Source organism: Cuculus canorus, unplaced genomic scaffold (assembly GCF_017976375.1).
Source record: "Cuculus canorus isolate bCucCan1 unplaced genomic scaffold, bCucCan1.pri subtelo1, whole genome shotgun sequence".
Taxonomy (NCBI): domain Eukaryota; kingdom Metazoa; phylum Chordata; class Aves; order Cuculiformes; family Cuculidae; genus Cuculus; species Cuculus canorus.
In genome coordinates, this window is record NW_026527860.1 from 266,909 (window position 1) to 287,618 (window position 20,710).

The 20,710-nt window shown below is 54.6% G+C and overlaps 1 protein-coding gene across 1 annotated transcript; it reads left to right on the forward strand.

Annotated features, from left to right (window-relative positions):
- The first annotated feature begins 1,721 nt into the window (after positions 1-1,721).
- LOC128850844 (uncharacterized) lies at positions 1,722-11,947 on the forward strand. Its single transcript, XM_054055858.1, has 6 exons — positions 1,722-1,821; positions 3,605-3,832; positions 9,173-9,236; positions 9,536-9,724; positions 9,990-10,286; positions 10,393-11,947. The coding sequence occupies exons 4-6, from the start codon at positions 9,563-9,565 to the stop codon at positions 10,939-10,941; spliced, it is 1,008 nt and encodes a 335-aa protein (XP_053911833.1). The 5' UTR covers positions 1,722-1,821; positions 3,605-3,832; positions 9,173-9,236; positions 9,536-9,562; the 3' UTR covers positions 10,942-11,947.
- Positions 11,948-20,710: the final 8,763 nt, after the last annotated feature.

The window sequence follows — 20,710 nt, forward strand, 5'->3', positions numbered from 1 at the left end:
CGTGCTGGCACCCTCACAGTTCGGGTACATACAGCATCTGGGCTTTCCAGTCCCAAGTGTTATCATAGGGAATCCAGGCCCACCCCAGCAGTTCTTCACAGCTGAGCGGGAACCAGAAGGAGACACCCTAAAATTTAAGCCCCTCACCGCTGAGATTCATTTTCTTCATTCAAGGGTCAGCTCATTTCTCTTCATGAGGCTCTTTAAAGGAGGGAATGAAGAAATGCGCTGTCAAGGGTAGCTTGCAACATTTGTGAGTGTCTGCTCTCAGTGTCAAGATCTGGGATTCCCCGAGCACAGCTGCACTCTTACTCTTTCATGCTTTTATGGTCCCTGAAAAGTCCTGGCTGTGCTGGTGGCACTGGTACTTTGAGCTGCAGGTGTCTTTGTTTCTTCCCTTTCTCCCCAGTTCCAAGCTGGAAGCCGCAGATCCCTGTCGCTGTTGAGACACGACACGGTGATGTGGCAGCAAGTTTCTCTATTGGAGTTACATGGCTGGCGGGCGCAGGCTTGATCTTACACGCGCCTCTTATACCCTTGATTAACACACGCGTCTCCGCATGATCGGATTAGCTTATACATAAACAATCTGTGAATAGATGGTACTACTTTCTTGCACGGTCCTATATTGTCTGCCCACTTCCCGTCCCATGATCTCCTTCCGGGTGCAGTAAGCAGGGGTCCCCAGCCCGCTGTGGACCCCCACATCAGAAGGCCGTCACCAGTTTTCCAGTTTGCTGAACTGGAAATAGTAATGCTTTGTTGACACCACATCTGCAAGGAAAGCAGTCCGGCTGGCTGGTAGCGAGTGGAGAGTTGCTTGGTCCCAGAGGTCTTGGTGTGGGAGCCGAGGTCAAGACTGCAGCAAAGGCCTGCTGTCTGACTGGGGTACCCGAGTTGCCTCAGTGTCTTCTCCGTCAAAACGAGTCTCAGAAGAGGATTTGACTTTTCTCCTGTGAATTGTGAGGGTCCGAGAGAAGCTTCCCGCAGAGCCTGGCAAGGCTGTTGAAGCAGGCTTCTGGGACGCTCTTTGAGCAGGCTGCTGCTTTTCACTGTGGGAAATATGTAGGCAGGAACCTGTCAATCACTCTACAGTTTTCCTCTGGGATTTCCAGATCTCATTGTCACCACCAAAATAAATACCCAGGAAATGTCTGGCACCTTTCTGCGACGCGCTTACCAGCTACTGAGTGATGCAGCAGGTGGTGAATCTTGCTCGCCAGGCATTTGAAGAGTTTCTGAACTGCAGTAGTCGAGTATTTCAGTCCTGCTTTGCCATAAAGAAATAGAAAGTGTCACAAAATTTTACTTCAAACTGCACAAAACCAGTATTGCATGTGTGGAGAGCAGGAGTGGATGAGGTTTGCTTTGCTGTGCTGACTTGCTTGGCTCGCCAGGGGCAGCAGTTCCCAGTACCTCCTGCTGCTGTCGGTGTGACTCACGCAGGATCAAATGCACGTTTCAGAGATTCAGAGATCACGTTTTAAACTCTTTCAGGGTGCAAGCAGGTCACTAAACTAGAAACCAGCCCCAGGGACTGGTTAAAAATCAGGCAGCAGCCCAAGGGCTTACCTCCTGAGGGTCCTATATCTTCTCCTGGAGCATCTAGAGCTGGTCTCTTCCAGCCTGGAGTCAGGGACTAGCGTGGAGGCAACCTGGAAAACCCGGGATAACAGTGGGAAACATTGTACTGAAACAGAAATCTCTCCCCAGGCCGTGAAGCCAGGCTGCCCCTCCACATCAAAGCGGAGGGCATAGGGCCCCGGCTCCGCTTCAGCTTCGAGCAGCTGGACATTGGGAATGTTTTTGCTGGATCAGCCCACAGCTATGAGGTGAGCAGTAGGGGTTCACAGGAATTGGAGTGGATCCTGATGGCTTCTGGGCAGCTGTGAGCCTTGTGGACCTGCGGGATTTCTGGCAACTGAGGCAGTTGTGGGCAGGGAATAGTGACGTAACAGTCAGATTGGGGGTGGGGGGGTGTCACAGAATGTGGATGCTTTTTGATGGGGTCTAAAATGTGCGTGTGTTGTTCATGGGGCCCTAAATCCTGCCTTTGGGCAACCTCCCTTTGAGGTCAGCTGGGAGGCTTCATGCAAAAATAACCCAACAGCACAAAAAGCCACTTCAGCCTTGGAACAGCTCTGTCTCTAAAGAGAGCAAATCATTTCTGGAAAGAAGCAAGGAAACTGTCTACATATTTGCAAATTCGCCCCTCCTCCCCCCACTGTCAAGACTTCTGCAAAAAACAAGATAGAGCAGTGAAAAGAGGTAGAAAATGAGGTGATACCTCATGCCAAATGCTTTCAAAAGATGGACCGTGGCAGGAAAGGACACATTAAGTTGTTTTCTAACCAAAACATTGTGCTCTCTGCATTTTTAATGCTGATACTTTATTGATTCTCTCTGTATCAGTTTATCAATTTACCTGAGAAAATGTGAATAAGTAGGTGATGCTGTTAGTGCCACACTAAGCAGCAGGGCTGGAGCTAAACCTCAGCTCAGCGTAGAATCCCTGAGTGTGATTTGTAACTAAGGTGTAAATCAGATGAGAGGAGAGAGCAGTTCTCAAGCCACCACTGCAGGGTTGGAGTACAGGAATATTTTCAACAGCAGCTGCAAGAGTAAAAAGAATGGACATCTCTCTGCTTCCATCTCAGTTTTTCTGACAGGTTTCGCAAGGACAAAAATTAGGGAGCAGGAGTCCATTGCAGAGAGATCAGCCCGCGGCCCTGGCAGGGCTTCCCCCTGAAGCAATCAGTAACATTAGGGCTCTGTTCTGGGGGGGTTTCTTGGTGACAGCATGCAGGCAGATGTGGGCGCTCCTTCCCTGACATGAAAAGAAGTGCATCTTGGCAAACGCTGCGGGGTTGTGTCACTCGTTCAAGGCAGCTGATCTACCGAGTGTGCAAGAAAATAGGCTTATTTCTGAATTTGCAGTTTATTCTCAGAATGGTAAATTCGTTTGTGGTGGCTGTATATAAGGAAGCGAAATTCTTTGGAGTAGATGGAGCAGCTCTGCACCTCCTGCTCCTCCTTTCCTGACGTCTCTGTCTTAACAAGGGCTGAGAAACTGTCACATTGAAGTGAAAATAACAAAAGCCCTGACTAATGTGCTGTAGCAGAGCTGGAGAGCATTGCTGAGGTTGGTTCTAGTGCAGCCCCGAGGTGTCTGCTGCAGGCAGTGAACTTGTCGGCTGCAGTGGCAGCTGAACGTGTTCTGCCTTTGGCAGGACCAGGCTCACCTGGAGCAGAAGCTGGTGTGGATGAGTCACACGCGAGGCTGCCGTAGGCCTTCAGGGCTCTTAGCGGCACGGCTGCATCGACGGGGGGATGCTGTGCTGCTCCTCTGCACTGCACGTCGAAGCAGACTGCTCTGTGTCAGCGGGGTAAACCCAGAGTGATTCAGTTCATGTGAAGTTATCACTGCTTTGCATGAAAAAAAAGCAAAGGCAGAACTTGTCCTGTTTGTATTTTCTTTGACTTCAACCAAGCAGCAGCACACAGCGTCTTCTGCCATTGGCAGATATTGAGTATTTAAACACAAATCAACCTTCTGTAAAAGGGAAGATTTCTTAATGTATTTCTGTTTCGTGTTCTTACTGCTACAGGTGATCCTGTTTAACAAAGGAGCCATCGATGCTCCCTTCAGCTCGATACCTCCAAGTACAGCTCTGGGCTCCTGCTTCACCTTTCTCCCCTGGAAGGGCATTATTTCATCAGATGGGCTCCAGGTCATCAAGATCTCCTTCAGTTCCACCATCCTGGGGAAATTCACAGAAGAATTCAGGTTCAGGGTGAATGGATCCTCTGAGCCTGTGACTTTGGCTATCAGGTGAGGAGGGATATAGGATCTCTTTGGGCACATTTGTAGCCGCCTCTGGGTAATCATCTCCCACCTACCTCATTTTGTGATGCAGCAGAGGGAAAAAAAAGGTGTTGTCTAAAGTCTTAGTGTGGGGTTGCTAGGATCGAGATGAAGACAAAGAGCCAAGGCTTTTTAACCTTGACTCCAGTTTGAATCCTGCAATTCCAGCAGCAAATGAAGTGCGGTTCTCTACAAGGGGAAGTGACTGTGCCTCTGATGCTCTCAATACCCGGCGCAGCTCTAAAAGCCTTGGGTCCTTGTGGGAAGCAGCTCTGCCTTCATGGTTGGTGGCTCTGTAATTTTCCAGGATGCCGTGTGCACGGAATTTGGCAGCAGTGGGTTCTTGCTGTGACCCTTTGCTACCACTGTGTGAGAAGCCCAGGGCTTTAAGTGATTTCCATGATGGAAAAGAGTTTGCCTGAAGGCTGCAGGGGAAAGTTGTGGAATTGCCTGCCGCCCAGCCTGGGCTCCCAGGACCTGGAGTGATTGCTTCCTACAGGGAGCTCTTTGCCCGTGGGCCCTGGCAGACAGTGTGATGGTATCAGCCCTGGGCAGCGATGGTCAGAGACGTCCCACCTGAACACACAGCAAGGCCAGCAGGGCCTGGGAGGTGGCTGAAGGCTGGGGCAGCCTGGGGCGAGTCTGCAGCCGGAAGCAGTGTTTTTAAAATCCTCTGTGAATAATCCATACAAAATGGGCGGCAGCAGCAGCCTGAGCTTCATCTCTGGTGCTAATGTGTTGGGAGAAGCTGTCCTCCCAGCGCCTGCGCAGGGAGAGCTCCGGTGCCTCCTTTCTGCAGGCAGAAAAGCGCTGGTGCGGGAGTTGGGAAGCCCAGCAGCAAATGCTGTCCCGAGGACTTGGGCATCGTGCCATGGGCTGGTGCCACTGCAAAGATAACCCTCCCCAAGCAAGAGGGAGGAGGGGGAAAGAAAAACTGATGATCGGAGAGGCAAAGCTCCCTTCTCGGGATCCCAGCAGCCTGCAAGCTTGTCCCAGCCAGTCTTAAGCGTGGGCTGGGGGATAACGTGGTGTTGGCAGGAAAGCTGATGCTGAGTGCCCTGGAGCTGTGGGGCTGCCTGTGCGTCCTCAGCATCCGGGCTGCTGGGCTGCTGCTGTTGGGAGGCGCTAGATCAAAACAGTAAAGGAATGAAGGGAATCCATGGTTGATATTACCAACAGCTAAGGGAAATGGATAAAAGAACAGCGTGGTTAATACTTTGCAAGAGAGGAGTGGTGAGAGGGGCAGTTGACCTCAGTAGAGAGACAATTATGTTGGCTTTGTGTTTGGAGGGCAAAGGCTGCTATTTTTGGAGATCAGGAAGGAACATTTCACAATCAAATAATTTGATCTCCTCTGTCCCTGCCCCAAAATTGGTCACAGGATGTTATTGCGTAAGCAGCTTTCTTCTTGTAGGAGGGCGGCTTTTGCTTGTAAAGATGTGCTGATGACAGGTGAAACAGAGTTTTTCCTGGATAGTGCCACTGCCTCTGCCCCGCGATGGCCTTGCTCCTGAGGAAGGAAAGAGCTGGCAGCGGGACAGTGGTCTTTTCATTTCCCCATTACCAAATGAAGTTGTCCTTTTTTCCCTATCAGTGCCCTGGCTCCCAGTGCCCACCACGTCCTCCCCTTCCCTGTGGCCACTCTCTACGCTGTTGTGTCAGCACAACCCGTTCTGTCTCGTGAGTGCAGAGCGTATGTCTCAGTGAAAGGGGATTGGTGTTACTTTGTTGAATTTCATCCTCAGCCGTGTACTCCCCTATTCCTGGATGGTGGCTCCTATGCAGCGGGTCGGATGGTGCCCCAGCATCCCCGTCTGCTCCCATACAACTGTCCCTTGGCAGTAATTCCCATTGCAGTCCACTCCTCTTTGAGGTGTCAGCTGCGTCCTTGATTTCAAAGATCTTTTATCTCTCGTTCTGCAGCCCCACAGCTCCAGGTATTTGTTTTCAAACTCCTTGGGGATACCCACCTACGAGGACAAGCTCAGCCTCCCTCTTTGGGAAGCTTTGAGCACCTCGAGGGAGCCAAACTCCCAGTTCTTTTGGATGGAGGCGAGCTGGCTGGTGGGACCCTGGGCTGCAAAGGAAGGAACGAGGATGAGAGTTCATGTGGTTCCTCTCCCACCTCCCTGCTCTGCAAGGACCCTGATCTCCCTTCATAAATGCATTATTTACTGCTATTGTAAACTACTGTTGCTGCCAAAACCACCTCCTCTCCCCCCCTTTTCTTGCCGGCTGTACTGTTATAGGCTGTGGTGCCCAGAGCTCTGGGTTGTCTCCTTGCCTGAGCCTTCTGGCAGTCGTTGAGGTGTAACTTGCTCAGAGACGCAGTGCCTGCAGCCGAAATGGCAGCCATTGGCTGGCAAGGCTCATCCTGGGCAGTGTCCCAGAGTGATTCCCTGTTGTGGTTGGTTTGGAGGTTGTTTTCTATCCTCTCCTGGGATGTGCTGTAATGGAAAGTGTGTCTGCTGGCTTTGCTCCATCCAAAGTCAGCTGTTGGGGCTTGGGAAGTTCAGTCTGATTCCATGACATCTCTGGAGAGGGAACTTCATCGTTAGCAGAGGTTTGCTACCTGGCATCCTCAGGAACTGCCTCAGCTCCAAGACTCAGGATTCTTATTAGCGGTGGATTGAAACCCCTGGAAGTCCCTTTTTCTGAGTGCTTTTTGTCTGTGCACTCAGAAGATGCCCAAAGCAGAGGTGATTATTCTTTACTGGGAAACTAAACTGACAAGGCTTGAATGCTTTTTTCTTTGGTGTTTAGAAAGGGGGACACCATGGATGAACACAAGTCCCTCCTGCAGGATGCTGGGGTCTGTTCACGTGCAGAACAGAGCCAGTGGCAGTCCTGTGAGCAAAACCAGCAGTGCTGTTCACTGTGGTCCTGGATTTTTAACTAAGAGGCAGAGCTGGCAGTGAGTGGCATCAACCATGAAATAAATTAGTGAATGGTGTGCAGCTCCAAGTGCTGATTCCAGTGGATGTTGGTGAGTTTGGGAGCTTGGATTCTGGCTGCTGAATTTAAGAATGGGTGAGAAGGTGTAGTGGGTCCAGAACGCCCGTGTTTGGTTTAACACGTGTGTTGCTCTTGGGTGTGAGCTGGTGCCTCAGTGCCAAGCTGGTACTTTCCTCCAAGATTCACGTGGCCGCTGTGTAGGACGTTGCTGTTCTTGTTGCGGTCGACGGGATTCTGGGCACTTTCCTGGATTAGCGTTTCAAAATGCTGCATGCCTAATGATTGTGTGGATCCAAATCATCTGAGGAGAAGATGACCTTGTACTCCATGGAAACACTAGTTCCAGCTAAGAAATCCCAAAGCAGGGAACCTGCAGGTAGGAAGGCTGGCTGCAGTGAGTCCACTTCTGTGTGGACACCTCTGTGTCCATCACATTACAGATGGGGAAACTGAGGCACAGAGCCGTCATCTGTTCAGGGTCCTTCATAGGGCCAGCAGCAACCTGAGGGCAAACCCTGCCTGGCGCAGTGCCCTCAGCCGCATCAGCGGCTCTCAGCTGCCAGCTGCTTTGCCTGGGCTGCCTCCTGTCCGCACGGATGTGATGCTGAGCACAAGGGTGACTGGTTGATTTGAAACTCACCATGGTTCTGAGACCAGGTTTGGTTGATCTGAGTGGTAATGCAAGCTGAAAGCTTTGCACGTCTCTAACCAAGCTAATGCCTGTCTTTGTCCTCACAGGGGCTGTGTCATTGGACCAGCTTTTCCTTTTGATGTACCTTCTCTCCACTTTGGTGACGTCTCGTTTGGTGAGTGCACCCTGGGCTGGGACCTTGAGTTGAGAGGTCTGTGTGTGGCCAATGTGGAGCGCTGCAGCATGAGAACATGCGTCACTTGTGTTCCTCCGCAGCGGCCTTTGGGGTGTTAGACCAGGGCTGCTGGTTGCTTAGGCAGCATTCGGCCACCATGAGGTCAAATGGGAGCAAAGGAATAGGAAATGAGTGTGTCCTGGTGTCCCTCATAGTCTGTCCAGCCCCAGCCTCCTGATCCTTGGCAGCAGAATGACTGTGAAAGTCCACGTCCCAGAAGGGCCCAGGGTATGGGACTGCAGGAGAAGGGAATTTGCGCTACATAGGAGGCTGTAGCTGCTCTGGGTGAATGTTCCTGATGCCACAGTTTCCCACCTGACCTTTATCGTGTGATATCACGTAGCACTACAAGGGCACCTTGTTATCACCAACCAGCGAATATGCCCAAACGTTGGATCTTCATCAGGCACTGATGGTCTTGGAGATGTGGGCTCCATCCCTGATGAAAGGCCAGCTCTGCTGACAGAGCCCGTGGCTGAGCAACCAGAGCTTCTCCATTGAAATGCAGACTCTGGTTTTGCATCTCGGTCTCAGAAAAGGTTTTCTACTGAGATGTTCTCCGGTTTAAGTGCAAAATCACTTGTGGATTGATTGAAGGGCCGTTCTCATTCTGTGCTCAGGGTGCCTCTGTTCACAGACCTTCTAACAAAACTCACTGCGTTTCTGAGCCACTTCCTCCCCTCCCTACATCCTCACACTGGCACTTCTTTGTTTCCTTTTGAGAAAATGAAACAGTAAGAAATGCACCGGGCAGAAATATGGTTATGTAATAGGAGACTGGCGCTACTAAATCTGATTTCATTGACAAGGTCTTTGCAGCTGAAGGCAGCTGTTGGCTGTGCTGATAACTGCTGTCCGTGTCTGGAGACTTCGGTCCCGTTCGGGGCTGTGAGGTCTGGGTTTGTCCTTTTTGTGTCCCCCGCCTCCCTGCTGGCGTCACTGTCGATGGCTCAGATGAGCTCCGTGCTGTGTGTGCAGCTGGTTTCCCTCCCCGCTGCGTTCCAGTGGCACTTGGTCAGCAGCCGTGGGAGAGGACTCCTTCTCGCAGAGCTGCCAGCCAGGCCAGATGGCCGCTCCAGAGCAGGCTGTGGCCGCTGTCCTGTCTCTGCAGAGCGGCCCGGCCGGGTCTGGCTGTGTCACGTGCAGAATGGAAAGCTGATACCTTTGCGGGCAATAACCAAAGCCAGTGTGCAGCGTGGATGCCGTGTCCCCATTTGGTAGGTCAGGTGAGGCACAGCTCTTGCAAATTCCTAAGCCAGCACCAGGCTTGCCTCCTGTGGAGCGACCTGCAAGTTGTCCCATGCTCAGCCTGGTTGACCCAAACCAGAGATGCCCTAACACACCCAACAGTGTGGTCGGGTAGGCAGCCCAGCATTGCAAGCCTGCCTCATTCCCTGGGGCTCAGGGAGGGAGCTGAGCATGGCCTCCGGCTGGAGAGAGAGCCCTGGGGATGGGTGAAGTGAGGCTGCGTCTTCCCCCACCACAGCTCTGCTGGAAGGCTTCGACATCTGAGAGAGCACAGCTTCATAGAGGAGCACATTGACCGGCAGGTGAGTGACACAGGCTCAGCTGCGCCGTCCTGCTGCGGCGCTCACTGCAGGACTGTGGGACTCTCTGCGGGGTTGCAAGGCTCACTGTGGGGGCTCACTGTGGGGGCTCACTGCAGGGCTACAGGGGCTCACTGCAGGGCTCACTGCGAGGCTACAGGGGCTCACTGCGAGGTTGCAGGGCTCACTCTGGGGCTCATTGCAGGGCTGCGGGGCTCACTGCGGGGCTGCATCTCTCACTGTGGGCTGCATGGCTCACTGCAGGGGCTCGCTGCAGGGGCTCACTGCCTGCTCCCATACAGGTGTCCCCCATCGAGAGCTTGCGCCTGATGTGCCTCCTCTCCATCACGGAGAACGGTGAGGTGTCTGTCTGCTCTGGGCAGGGAAGGTTGGATCGGGGGCCCTCCAGCCTGGGTGCAGAGCTCACCCTGCTGCTCCCCACAGGTCTCATCCCCAAAGATTACCGGTCCCTGAAAACCCAATACCTGCAGGTGAGTGTCCAGGGCTCGCAGCAGAGCAAGCGTTGTGTCAGACTTGGCACAAGGTGCTGGGAAACAGCATTCCCCAGGGATGCTTGGGCTGTCTCCACAGGACAGCCCCTGCCTCCACATCTCCCCAGGAGCCCTGAGCCCTGCCTGCCGCTGCCCTTTGCCTGCGGGGTTGCCCTAAGCAGCCTCCCCCGTGGAGATAACACCCTCCCGCTTTTCTACGCCCACAGCCAGGGCTCTGTGCTGATCCACCTGTCCCCTTCCCCAGAGCTACGGGCCTGAGCACTTGTTGACCTTCCACAACCTCAAGCGCATCGGGCTGCTGACCGAGCAGTCGGCCGCAGAGACGCTGACCGCTGTGGAGAGCAGAGTCAGCAAGCTGGTGACAGACCGTGCTGCCGCTGAGAGCCAGCCCTCTGCCCCTGGGGAGCTGGGAGCACAGCCCTGCCCTGCTGGGAGCTGCTGCTCCAGAGCCGGATGGAAGCACGCAGCAAAAGTGGACACTGCGGGCACAGAGCTACGAGCAGGGCAGAGCTTTGGCCCATGGGAGCAGCAGGGCTGGCAGGTGCTGCTGCTGGTTCTCTTCTGGAGCCCGGAACTCTGTGCGTCCCTCTGCCCAGCTGTGACTAATCCTGAGGCTCTGAGCTGTTTCTTCTCCTCTTGTTTTCCAGGAAAGATCACAGATGCATTTAATTCTTTGGCCAGAAAGAGCAATTTTCCAGCTAGAAGCAAGAAGCTGGGGTTGGTATGTCCTTGTGGAGCTGCTGCCTTGCCCACGTGCCCGCTGGTGCCAGAGCAGCTCTGGTCACTCTGTGCAGGCTGGGCACCCTCAGAGACACACACGGCACAGGGCCAGAGCTGCTGTGGCAGTGGGGTGGCAGAGGGATACGAGGGAGCAGAGGGGTTCAAGAATGGCAGAGAGGTTCCAGAATGGTAAAGGGCTTTGGGAATGGCAAAGGGGTTCAGGGGTGCCAGAGGGGTTTGGGAATGGCAAAGGGGTTCAGGGGTGGCAGAGGGGTTTGGGAAGGGCAAGGCGGTTCAGGGGTGGAAGAAAGATTCCAGAATGCCAGAGGGGCTCAGGAATTGCAGAGGGGTTTGGGGGTGCCAGAGGGAGTCAGGGGTGGCAGGAAGGTTCAGGAATGCTTGAGGGATTCTGGGATGCCAGAGGGGTTTGCGGGTGGCACAGGGGTTTGGGGATGGCAGACAGGTTCCAGGGATGATAGTTAGCCTTAAAGATAGCCCTGCCATGGACAGGGACACCTACCACAAGAGTCCCACAGCTCTGCCCCACGGTGCTGTGGGGCTGAGTCCCACAGCTCTGCCTGATGGTTCTGCCTCATGGTGTTGTGGGGCTGTGTCCCGTGGCTCTCCCCCAGGGTTCAAGTTCATCTTCCTGACCACGGCCATCACCAACAGCGCCCGGGTGATGGAGGCCATGATCGAGGCCAAGGCCTGAGGCTGCCAATAAACAGCTCCCCTGTACCGCTCTGGCTCCGGCTCCAGCTCTGCCTTAGGGGTCATAGAATCCTGGAATGGTGTAGGTAGGAAGGGAGCTCAAAGCCCATCAGGGTTCGGCAAGCCCCATCCAGCCTGGCCTAGAGCACCTCCAACACGATTTATTTGAAGATGATGGCTTAAATGGCCTTCATGGCACAGAAATGCTCCTATTGTTCAAGCGGTTGCCCTTTGCTCTTCCACCAGTCTCTTTTTAAGGCAAATGGCTTCAGTTTAGCGAAAACAATCGTGCTTTGAGGAACACGGCGACCTGTGTCACCCGTTAAATGAGATGAAAGGTGGAAAGATGGAATGGCTTGGGTTGGAAGGGACCTTTAAGGCCATCCAGTGCCACCCCCTGCCTTGGGCAGGGACACTGGATCCTGTTGCTCCAAGCCCCATCCAACCTGGCCTTGAACACCTCCGGGGATGGGGCAGCCATGGCCCCCCTGGGCAACCTGGGCCAGGGCCTCCCCGCCCTCACGGTGAAGAATTTCTCCCTAATGTCTGATGTAAATCTTCCCCGTTCACTTTCAAGCCGTTCCCCGCGTAGTGCCGGGTGTCCCGGGACGGTGGGTCCTGCGGGAGAGGCGGGAGGACCGGGGTCCCCTGGGCCAATGGAGAGAGGGGCGTCCCCGGGTGACCCCTCCCACCCCGCGGCGAAGGAGGAGGGACATCCCGCGGTGCCCCCTCCACCCCGCGCGCACGGCGCATGCGCAGCGCGGCCCGAGCGGAGGGGGCGGGGGGGCCGAGCCCTTGGTCACTCTGGCGTGCGATTGGCCGGGCGGGGCGCTAGGGGGCGCTGCCATTGGCCCGCGCGGCGGTTGAGGCGGGGCCAGCGGTGAGGCGGCCGCAGTCGGCGGACAGTCGGCGTCGGCGGTGGGCGGTTTGGATCGCAGCGGCGAGCGCGGAGTGTGGCGGAGCCATGCGGAGGAGGTGCGGGCGGCACCGGGACCCGGGCAGGAGGGGCGCAAGGGAGGGCGCACCGGGGCCTGGGCAAAGGGGGCACCGAGCATAAGGGGCACCGGGACCGGGACCGGGACCCAGGCAAGGGTAGGGGCGCTGGGCAGGGGGCACCGGGACACGGGCCAGGGAGGGGCACCGGGCACGGGTCCCGGGCAAGGGGCAATGGCCAATGGGCACTGGGCAAGAGGGGGCACCGGGACCGGGATCCGGACAAGGCGGGCGGTGCAACGAGCACCGCGACCCGGGCAAAGGGGAGGCTGCAACGGGCACGGGGGCCGGGACCCGGGCAAGGAGGAGGGGCAACGGGCACCGGGACTGGGAGCCAGGCAAAAGGGGGGATGCAACGGGTAGCGGGACCGGGACTCGGGCAAGGGGGGACGGGGGTTAACGGCTATCGGGACCGGGACTCGGGCAAGGGGGGACGGGGGGGTAACGGCTATCGGGACCGGGACTCGGGCAAGGGGGGACGGGGGGTTAACGGCTATCGGGACCGGGACTCGGGCAAGGGGGGACGGGGGGGTAACGGCTATCGGGACCGGGACTCGGGCAAGGGGGGACGGGGGTTAACGGCTATCGGGACCGGGACCCGGGCAAGGGGAGACAGGGGTTAACGGCTATCGGGACCGGGACTCGGGCAAGGGGGGACGGGGCGGTAACGGCCGTCGGGACCGGGACCCGGGCAAAGCGCGGGGTAAAACGGGTATCTTCCAAGTGACAGGGGACGGGACAAGGGGTAATGGCCTGAAGCTCCGCCAGGGGAGGGTCGGGCTGGATATCAGAAAAATAATTTTAACGGCAAGAGTCATGGGGCACCGGCAGAGGCTGCCCAGGGAGGGGGGGGGAGTCCCCTTCCCTGGAGGTGTTTCAGGGACGGGTGGATGAAGTGCTTAGGGACATGGTTTAGGGAGTGTTGGGAATGGTTGGACTCGATGATCCAGTGGGTCCTTTCCGACCTGGTGGTTCTATGATTCTAAGGGGGGAAGGGGGCAATGGCCATCGGGTCCGAGACTCGGGCAATGGGGGGAGGTGGGGGTGGTGGCAACGGGCACTGGGACCGGGACTCGGGCAAGGAGGGGGCGAGCAGTGGCCATCGGGACTTGGGCAAGGAGGAGGGGGCACAGGGCAGGAGGCACGGGCTAGGGAGGGGCACCGGGCATGGGTCCCGGTCAAGAGGGGGCACTCGGACCCGGGCGGGGGGGGCAACAGGCACCGGGACCCGGACAAGCGGGGGTAGGGCGAGCAACGGGCGAGGGGCACTGGGCAAGGGTGTCGGCACCGGGAATAAGGATAGTGAGAAAGAGCCCTGGCAAGGGGGGGAGCACTGGACAACGGGCACCGGGGCAGTGGGCAAGGCGGAGCACTCGGCAGAGGGATGGGGTAACAGGCGAGGGGTCCCAGGCAGGGGGTCAGTGTGGATTGTGGGCAAGGGGACAGCAACCGGGCAAAGAGATCCTCGGTGGTGGCTGGTTTCGGGGTTTGGAGGGGTCCTGGGCAGGGCAATGGGGAGGGTGGCAGCAGCCACTGGGCACCGGGGCCGAGTGGTGCTGGGTGGCAGCTGCTGACGGGTGGCGGCCCCGGTGCCTGCAGCGACGTGGTGGCGGCTGAGGCCGTGTCAGTCCTGAACGGAGCCATGGCGGCTCTGCGGGACATCTGGGAGGAGATCGGCATCCCCGAGGAGATGCGCTTGGAGCGTATGGAGACTGTCAAGGGGCACATCAAGGTGAGGGGGTCCCTCCTGGGGTCGGGAGTCTATGGGGCTGGGCTGCAGCGGGAGCCCCTGGATGAAGCTGGGCTGCGAGGAACGGACTGGCCTCTGAGACCACCAAAACCCTTCCAGAACCCTCTGGAACCCCTTTAGTTCCTTCAAGGACCCCTGTGGAAACCCTTTAGATCCTTCCAGGACCCCTCTGAGACCACCAAAACCCTTTCTGACCGTCTGGAACCCCTTTAGATCCTTCCAGGACCCCTCTGGAACCCCTTTAGATCCTTCCAGGACCTCTCTGGAAGCCCTTTAGATCCTTCCAGGACCCCTCTGGAACCCCTTTGTATCCTTCCAGGACCCCTCTGAGACCACCAAAACCCTTTCTGAACCCTCTGGAACCCCTTTAGATCCTTCATGGAACCCTCTGAGTCACCAAAACCCTTCCAGAACCCTTTGGATCCCCTTTAGAACATTCCAGGACCTCTCTGAGACCACCAAAACCCTTCCAGAACCCTCTGGAACTCCTTTAGATCCCTCCAGGACCTCTCTGGAACCCTTTTAGATCTTTCCAGGACCATTCTGAGACCACCGAAACCCTTCCAGAACCCTCTGGAATCCCTTTAGGTCCTTCAAGGACACCTCTGTAACCCCTTTAGGTCCTTCAAAGACCGCTCTGAGACCACCAAAATCATTCCAGAACCCTCTGGAATCCCTTTAGGTCCTTCAAAGACCCCTCTGGGACCACCAAAACCCTTCCAGAACCCTCTGAAAACCCTTTAGATCCTTCAAGGATCCCTCTGGAACCCCTTTAGTCCTTCAAAGACCCCTCTGGGACCACCAAAACCATTTCAGAACCCTCTGGAACCCCTTTAGATCCTTCAAGGACCCCACTGGAACCCCTTTAGATCCTTCCAGGACCATTCTGAGACCACCAAAACCCTTCCAGAACCCTCTGGAACCCCATTAGATCCTTCAAGGATCCCTCTGGAACCCCTTTAGATCCTTCCAGGACCCCTTGAAGACCACCAAAACCCTTCCAGAACCCTCTGGAACCCCATTAGATCCTTCAAGGACCCCGCTGGAACCCCTTTAGATCCTTCCAGGACCCCTTGAAGACCACCAAAACCCTTCCAGAACCCTCTGGAACTCCTTTAGATCCTTCAAGGACCCCTCTGGAACCACTTTAGATCCTTCCAAGACGCTCTGAGACCACCAAAACCCTTCCAGAACCCTCTGGAACCCCTTTAGATCTTTCAAGGACCCCTCTAGAACCAATTTGGTCCTTCAAAGACCCCTCTGGGACCACCAAAACCCATCCAGAACCCTCTGGAACCCCATTAGATCCTTCAAGGACCCCTCTGGAACCCTTTTAGATCCTTCAAAGACCCTCTGAGACCACCAAAACCATTACAGAACCCTCTGAAAACCCTTTAGATCCTTCAAGGACCCCTCTGGAACCCCTTTAGTCCTTCAAAGACCCCTCTGGGACCACCAAAACCATTTCAGAACCCTCTGGAACCCCTTTAGATCCTTCCAGGACCCCTTGAAGAACACCAAAACCCTTCCAGAACCCTCTGGAACTCCTTTAGATCGTTCAAGGACACCTCTGGAACCACTTTAGATCCTTCCAAGACCCTCTGAGACCACCAAAACCCTTCCAGAACCCTCTGGAAACCCTTTAGATCCTTCAAGGACCCCTCTGGAACCACTTTAGATCCTTCCAAGACCCTCTGAGACCACCAAAACCCATCCAAAACCCTCTGAAACCCTTTAAGGTCCTTCAAAGACCCTTCTGGGACCACCAAAACCATTACAGAGCTCCCTGGAAACCCTTTAGATCCTTCAAGGACCCCTCTGGAACCACTTTAGATCCTTCCAAGACGCTCTGAGACCACCAAAACCCTTCCAGAACCCTCTGGAACCCCTTTAGATCTTTCAAGGACCCCTCTAGAACCAATTTGGTCCTTCAAAGACCCCTCTGGGACCACCAAAACCCATCCAGAACCCTCTGGAACCCCATTAGATCCTTCAAGGACCCCTCTGGAACCCTTTTAGATCCTTCAAAGACCCTCTGAGACCACCAAAACCATTACAGAACCCTTTGAAAACCCTTTAGATCCTTCAAGGACCCCTCTGGAACCCCTTTAGTCCTTCAAAGACCCCTCTGGGACCACCAAAACCATTTCAGAACCCTCTGGAACCCCTTTAGATCCTTCCAGGACCCCTTGAAGAACACCAAAACCCTTCCAGAACCCTCTGGAACTCCTTTAGATCGTTCAAGGACACCTCTGGAACCACTTTAAGATCCTTCCAGGACCCCTCTGAGACCACCAAAACCCTTCCAGAACCCTCTGGAACTCCTTTAGATCCTTCAAGGACACCTCTGGAACCACTTTAGATCCTTCCAAGACCCTCTGAGACCACCAAAACCCTTCCAGAACCCCCTGGAAACCCTTTAGATCCTTCAAGGACCCCTCTGGAACCACTTTAGATCCTTCCAAGACCCTCTGGAGACCACCAAAACCCATTCCAAACCCTCTGAAACCCCTTTAAGGTCCTTCAAAGGACCCTTCTGGACCACAAAACCATTACAGAACCCTCTGGAACCCCTTTAGATCCTTCCATTACCCCTCTGGGACCACCAAAACCCTTCCAGAACCCTCTGGAACTCCTTTAGATCCTTCAAGGACCCCTCTGGAACCACTTTAGATCCTTCCAAGACCCTCTGAGACCACCAAAACCCTTCCAGAACCCTCTGGAACCCCTTTAGATCCTTCAAGGACCCCTCTGGAACCCCTTTAGATCCTTCATGGACCCATCTCAGACCACCAAAACCCTTCCAGAACCCTCTGGAACCCCTTTAGTTCCTTCAGGGACCCCTCTGGAACCCCTTTAGATCCTTCAAAGACCCCTCTGAGACCACCAAAACCCTTCCAGAACCCTCTGAAACCCTTTAAGGTCCTTCAAAGACCCTTCTGGGACCACCAAAACCATTACAGAACCCTCTGGAACCCCTTTAGATCCTTCCATTACCCCTCTGGGACCACCAAAACCCTTCCAGAACCCTCTGGAACTCCTTTAGATCCTTCAAGGACCCCTCTGGAACCCCTTTAGAAACTTCAAAGACCCCTCTGAGACCACCAAAACCCATCCAAAACCCTCTGAAACCCTTTAAGGTCCTTCAAAGACCCTTCTGGGACCACCAAAACCATTACAGAGCTCCCTGGAAACCCTTTAGATCCTTCAAGGTCCCCTCTGGTACCCCTTTAGATCCTTCAAAGACCCCTCTGAGACCACCAAACCCCTTCCAGAACCCTCTGGAACCCCTTTAGATCCTTCAAAGAACCCTCTGAGACCACAAAACCGTTTCAGAACCCTCTGGAACACCTTTAGTTCTATCAAGGACTCCTCTGGAACTCCTTTAGATCGTTCCAGGACCCCTCTGGAACCCCTTTCGATCCTTCAAATACCCCTCTGAGACCACCAAAACCCTTCCAGAACCCTCTGAAAACCCTTTAGATCCTTCAAGGACCCCTCTGGAAACCCTTTAGATCCTTCAAGGCCTTCTTGAAGACCACCAAAACCCTTCCAGAACCCTCTGGAACCCCTTTAGATCCTTCAAGGACCCCTCTGGAACCCCTTTAGATCCTTCATGGACCCATCTGAGACCACCAAAACCCTTCCAGAACCCTCTGGAACCCCTTTAGATCCTTCCAAGACCCTCTGAGACCACCAAAACCCTTCCAGAACCCTCTGGAACCCCTTTAGATCCTTCCAGGTCCCCTCTGAGACCACCAAAACCCATCCAAAACCCTCTGAAACCCTTTAAGGTCCTTCAAAGACCCTTCTGGGACCACCAAAACCATTACAGAGCTCCCTGGAAACCCTTTAGATCCTTCAAGGTCCCCTCTGGAACCCCTTTAGATCCTTCAAAGACCACCAAACCCCTTCCAGAACCCTCTGGAACCCCTTTAGATCCTTCAAAGACCCCTCTGAGACCACCAAAAACCTTCCATAACCCTCTGGAACCCCTTTAGTTCTATCAAGGACTCCTCTGGAACTCCTTTAGATCGTTCCAGAACCCCTCTGGAACCCCTTTAGATCCTTCAAAGACCCCTCTGAGACCACCAAAACCCTTCCAGAACCCTCTGGAACCCCTTTAGATCCTTCAAGGACCCCTGTGGAAACCCTTTAGATCCTTCCAGGACCCCTCTGAGACCACCAAAACCCTTTCTGAACCCTCTGGAACCCCTTTAGATCCTTCCAGGACCCCTCTGGAAGCCCTTTAGATCCTTCAAGGACCCCTCTGAGACCACCAAAACCCTTTCTGAACCCTCTGGAACCCCTTTAGATCCTTCCAGGACCCCTCTGGAAGCCCTTTAGATCCTTCAAGGACCCCTCTGGAAGCCCTTTAGATCCTTCCAGGACCGCTTGAAGACCACCAAAACCCTTCCAGAACCCTCTGGATCCCCTTTAGAACACTCCAGGACCCTTCTGAGACCACCAAAACCCTTCCAGAACCCTCTGGAACTCCTTTAGATCCCTCCAGGACCTCTCTGGAACCCCTTTAGATCTTTCCAGGACCATTCTGAGACCACCAAAACCCTTCCAGAACCCTCTGGAATCCCTTTAGGTCCTTCAAGGACACCTCTGTAACCCCTTTAGGTCCTTCAAAGACCACTCTGAGACCACCAAAACCATTCCAGAACCCTCTGAAACCCCTTTAGGTCCTTCAAAGACCCCTCTGGGACCACCAATACCCTTCCAGAACCCTCTGGAACCCCTTTAGATCCTTCAAAGACCCCTCTGAGACCACCAAAACCCTTCCAGAACCCTCTGGAACCCCTTTAGGTCCTTCAAGGACCCCTCTGGAACCAATTTGGTCCTTCAAAGACCCCTCTGGGACCACCAAAACCCTTCCAGAACCCTCTGGAACCCCATTAGATCCTTCAAGGACCCCTCTGGAACCCTTTTAGATCCTTCAAAGACCCCTCTGGGACCACCAAAACCATTACAGAACCCTCTTGAACCCCTTTATATCCTTCAGAGACCCATCTGGAACCCTTTTAGATCCTTCAAAGACCCCTCTGAGACCACCAAAACCCTTCCAGAACCCTCTGGAACCCCATTAGATCCTTCAAGGACCCCTCTGGAACCCCTTTAGATCCTTCCAGGACCATTCTGAGACCACCAAAACCCTTCCAGAACCCTCTGGAACCCCATTAGATCCTTCAAGGACCCCTCTGGAACCCCTTTAGATCCTTCCAGGACCCCTTGAAGAACACCAAAACCCTTCCAGAACCCTCTGGAACTCCTTTAGATCCTTCAAGGACACCTCTGGAACCACTTTAGATCCTTCCAAGACCCTCTGAGACCACCAAAACCCTTCCAGAATCCTCTGGAAACCCTTTAGATCCTTCAAGGACCCCTCTGGAACCCATTCAGTTCCTTCCATGACCCCTCTGAGACCACCAAAACCCCTCCAGAACCCTCTGGAACCCTTTAAGGTCCTTCAAAGACCCTGCTGGGACCACCAAAACCATTACAGAGCTCCCTGGAAACCCTTTAGATCCTTCAAGGTCCCCTCTGGAACCCCTTTAGATCCTCCAAAGACCCCTCTGAGACCACCAAAACCCTTCCAGAACCCTCTGGAACCCCTTTCGATCCTTCAAATACCCCTCTGAGAGCACCAAAACCCTTCCAGAACCCTCTGAAAACCCTTTAGAACCTTCCAGGACCCCTCTGAGACCACCAAAACCCTTCCAGAACCCTCTGAAACCCCTTTCGATCCTTCAAATACCCCTCTGAGACCACCAAAACCCTTCCAGAACCCTCTGAAAACGCTTTAGATCCTTCAAGGACCCCTCTGGAACCCCTTTAGATCCTTCAAAGGCCCTCTAAGACCACCAAAACCCTTCCAGAACCCTCTGGAACCCCTTTAGTTCCTTCAAGGACCCCTCTGGAACCCCTTTAGATCCTTCCAAGACCCTCTGAGACCACCAAAACCCTTCCAGAACCCTCTGGAACCCCTTTAGATCCTTCAAGGACCCCTCTGGAACCCCTTTAGATCCTTCCAAGACCCTCTGAGACCACCAAAACCCTTCCAGAACCCTCTGAAACCCTTTAAGGTCCTTCAAAGACCCTTCTGGGACCACCAAAACCATTACAGAGCTCCCTGGAACCCCTTCAGATCCTTCAAGGTCCCCTCTGGAACCCCTTTAGATCCTTCAAAGACCACCAAACCCCTTCCAGAACCCTCTGGAACCCCTTTAGATCCTTCAAAGACCCCTCTGAGACCACCGAAACCATTCCAGAACCCTCTGGAACCCCTTTAGTTCCTTCAAGGACCCCTGTGGAAACCCTTTAGATCCTTCCAGGACCCCTCTGAGACCACCAAAACCCTTCCAGAATCGTCTGGAACCCCTTTAGATCCTTCCAGGACCCCTCTGGAACCCCTTTAGATCCTTCAAGGACCCCTCTGAGACCACCAAAACCCTTCCAGAACCCTCTGGAACCCCTTTAGATCCTTCCAGGACCCCTCTGGAAGCCCTTTAGATCCTTCCACGACCCCTCTGGAACCCCTTTAGATCCTTCCAGGACCGCTTGAAGACCACCAAAACCCTTCCAGAACCCTCTGGAACTCCCTTAGATCCCTCCAGGACCTCTCTGGAACCCCTTTAGATCTTTCCAGGACCATTCTGAGACCACCAAAACCCTTCCAGAACCCTCTGGAATCCCTTTAGGTCCTTCAAGGACACTTCTGTAACCCCTTTAGGTCCTTCAAAGACCACTCTGAGACCACCAAAATCATTCCAGAACCCTCTGAA

Excerpts from the sequence above, each read along its gene's own strand:
- LOC128850844 (XM_054055858.1), top strand. The coding sequence starts at position 9,563 with ATGTGCCTCCTCTCCATCACGGAGAACGGTGAGGTGTCTGTCTGCTCT. Across the intron at positions 9,725-9,989 it reads TGAAAACCCAATACCTGCAG|AGCTACGGGCCTGAGCACTT; the intron begins GTGAGTGTCCAG and ends CCCCTTCCCCAG. Across the intron at positions 10,287-10,392 it reads GGGAGCAGCAGGGCTGGCAG|GAAAGATCACAGATGCATTT; the intron begins GTGCTGCTGCTG and ends CTTGTTTTCCAG.